Genomic DNA, 3,276 nt, shown 5'->3' with positions numbered 1-3,276 from the left:
ACATACACCCTCCGTTTTAAAAGAGAGTCATTTTGAAAGAAAATAATTGTTTTAAAATGAATGTCACATTACTGCAGAAATGATTTTTTACATCAGTTGGACACGATTTTTCACATCAGTTGGCAACCGATGTAAGGTAACATGATGTGGTAAGTCCACATCCTTTCACATTGGGTTTCAACTTATGTGAAAATTGTTATTTTACTTCCAATTGTACCCTCTAATTAATTGAGTGTACACCAATAGTGAATAAAGTTAGTTTAGTAAAATTGTCATGTTTTTTGATATCATTATTACATTTATTAATTTGTGTGTAAAAACCTCAAACGACACTCACAGAGGGAGTAAAATTATATTAAAATGAACAAAAATTGAATACTAGTAACTATATCAAGCCTATTTAGAGGCATTAGAAAACTAGTAACTAGTCCCCGAGAGCTTAACTTAATTGACAGAGATATTACAAAATATATGCAGGGATCGGAATTCGAACTCCGAACACCTCACTTCTCCATATTTAAAATTTGTGAGCTACAACAACTAGACCACTTGAAAAAGAAAAAACAACTAGTAGTAACTAACTAACTACTGATCTCATAGCTAACTATAGCTCTAGTAATTATTACAAACTTTTCTCATGTTAACAGTTATACATCATCAAAATTAGGAAAGAAGATATTCTATACACTTTCTACATGTTGTACAAATTGCAAAAACACTTCCTTTGTATACATATTCTATACATTATAGAAATCAAGCTTCATTACATATGTTATCTTTATGTATCTAACAAGCCTATTATAATAACATAACACTAATTATATGTATTTAGTCTCACCTAACTACCAAAAATGCAATTAGAGATAACAATCTCTGAAGTACTAACACAGACACGAAACTGACACATAGACACCAGTAATAATTTAAAAACTGGAAGTGATTAAATGTAACATGTACTGGATACCAGACACGCCTTCAATCCAATTCCAAAGTGTCAACACCAAACACACCTTCAATCCAATTCTAAAGTGGCATAAATAACAATTGGTCAAAAACTTTAGTACTACTCATGTGGTTTGCAATATGCACAAGTGTTAACCTTAGATGATGATCCTGCATGTGGATGCAAACATGGCAGATTTTTCTCAAAAGGGAAAGAACCTAATTCATTGTCAACTTTTCCCTTAAGCTGTACCAAAATGTTCCTTAACCTTAACAATTCAGCTTCAAGTAGTGCCTGCCCTTGTAGTTTCCTTAGAAGTTGTTGGTTCACAAGTTTCAATTTCTTAACTTCTTCTTCCAAATAAGCTGTTTCTGCCTTTTTCTTCTCCCTATACTTTTTAACAGCTTCTCTATTTCCAGAAGTCCTTTTTGGTATTGAATTTGTGTCATCTTCAGATGCAAAAACTTGAGTATGTGTGTGAAAACATGTGTGTGTGTGATAAACATCATCAGGACCAGATGGATTACAAGTGTGAGTGTGAATGCATGTTTTTGTGGTGCTATTAGACAATTCAGTAACTGTGTTTAAAGATGTTGAAGTTTGAAAATTGCTACATGATTCTGGATTTGAAAATAGAACATTATCTGAAAGTTTATCAGAAACCTCAGAATTTCCATCATCCATATTTTCTTTGTTTGCCTTGAATTGAACTTAGCTTCAATCTTTCAACTGAATAGCATATCTGCAACATCCATCTGAAATTTTAAATTCACTATCAAATGATAATAGACTAAACAAATAGCAAATCAAATATTTATATCAAAGTTTATGCCAAACAGATGTAATGACCAGGGTTTTAAATAGAGGTCGGTTGTGGTCATGTCGCGATCTTCGATATTCGGACAATTTTGGTCAAATGTGGCCGATGCAGACTCCACTATGGTCGCATTGTGGTTTCAACAACATCAAAAAATAGTTATTTCGCGGCTCAGATTGAAGTTGTGAACCTTATATTTAAAACGGCGATAATGGCTTAGGCTCTGTTGAATAAACAACTTATACCGTAAACGCTTATAATATCAGTGCTTATATGTATACACGATTTCTATAATAAAAGATAAAAAAAAAAAAAAAAAATCAGACGATTTTCATATAAACTATATCTGAGAACTTATGGAAATAAACTGAAAAATAACTTTTAAACATGTCATAAGTTGTTTCCATAAACTCTACCAAACAGTCTCATATATGTTTATGCAATCAGGTAAACTCAAATAAAGACAATCTAAAACATACCTTTATTAAAGAGAATATATGCAAAGAAGCATATACCTAGGACAAAAATATATACATAAATTCATTTGAGTAGTATTGATCAAGGAATGTATAAATAAATCAAATAAACAATTACAATTTAGATGTTGAGGGGTAAAGAGATTCTCAAAGCAGTTTAATTGACCAAACTAAAGACTATTGGATTCTCACCACAATAATACAGAATTAAGCATAAAGGCAAAAACTTATCTATAATGAAAAAATAAGAATAGTTTTAGCTGAAAAATTCATCAGGAATCATTTTAAAGAGTCAACAAAAAAGCTTGCATATATTTCTGTATTATGCAAAAAAATGAGAGACTAGAGTTGAATAATTTACCTGGCTCTTGATTGCAACATAAATCTAGATTGAAATATTATAGACCATAGAAATAAAATAAAAATCTAAAACTTTATATGTTGCTCAGACTCAAAGGTTGTATCTGAGTTTTGATTTTGTGTGATGATGTGAGTGTGAAAAATGTCAACTGTTGATTCATTGTGATGAGTTATGAGAGTGGGAGTGGGCCAGCTTTGAGCATTTCCCTTTGACAACAATTTTAAAGAAACAATACAAAGAGAAAAATTCTTTGATTGTGATTAAAAAATTTCAATATGTTGACATTGCATTTGTTATTTATATTAAAAAGTAATACATGAAGATAGAACTTAAAGAAATACATTTGTTATTATAACTTAGAATTTGTCATCATGTGAGATAAAGAAATAGTTTAGTGATCTTAAATAGTAATAAACATGGAACAGGGGTAGGTATGAGGAATACCTTTATTCATGATATAGTTGTTATAAAATAGATGATTGTAGTAAAAAAAAGTTGAATATGTCGACATTTTTTGTTATTTGATGTAAAAAGAACTTCCTCTATTTCATATTATAATTCATTGGTGAAAAAATTGTTTCATTTATATTTTGTTTTAGGTGAAGGTTAACCAATAATCTTTGAGCATTGATTAAGCAACTGAAACAATTAAATTATTTTTTTTATTATAAAAAATGTG

The 3,276-nt window shown here is 30.0% G+C and overlaps 1 protein-coding gene across 1 annotated transcript; it reads right to left on the bottom strand.

Moving 5' to 3' along the window:
• Window positions 1-594: 594 nt before the first annotated feature.
• Window positions 595-2,081, bottom strand: LOC120579709 (basic leucine zipper 24-like). Its single transcript, XM_039832396.1, is given in 3 exon segments — window positions 595-1,113; window positions 1,115-1,685; window positions 1,793-2,081. Coding segments are annotated over 2 exon segments (603 nt in total). The 5' UTR covers window positions 1,628-1,685; window positions 1,793-2,081; the 3' UTR covers window positions 595-1,023.
• Between the last annotated feature and the right edge of the window lie 1,195 nt (window positions 2,082-3,276).

Source organism: Medicago truncatula, chromosome 3 (genome assembly GCF_003473485.1).
Source record: "Medicago truncatula cultivar Jemalong A17 chromosome 3, MtrunA17r5.0-ANR, whole genome shotgun sequence".
NCBI classification, from domain to species: domain Eukaryota; kingdom Viridiplantae; phylum Streptophyta; class Magnoliopsida; order Fabales; family Fabaceae; genus Medicago; species Medicago truncatula.
Note: the sequence above shows the minus strand (reverse complement) of the source record. Positions and strands in the feature narration are given on the sequence as shown.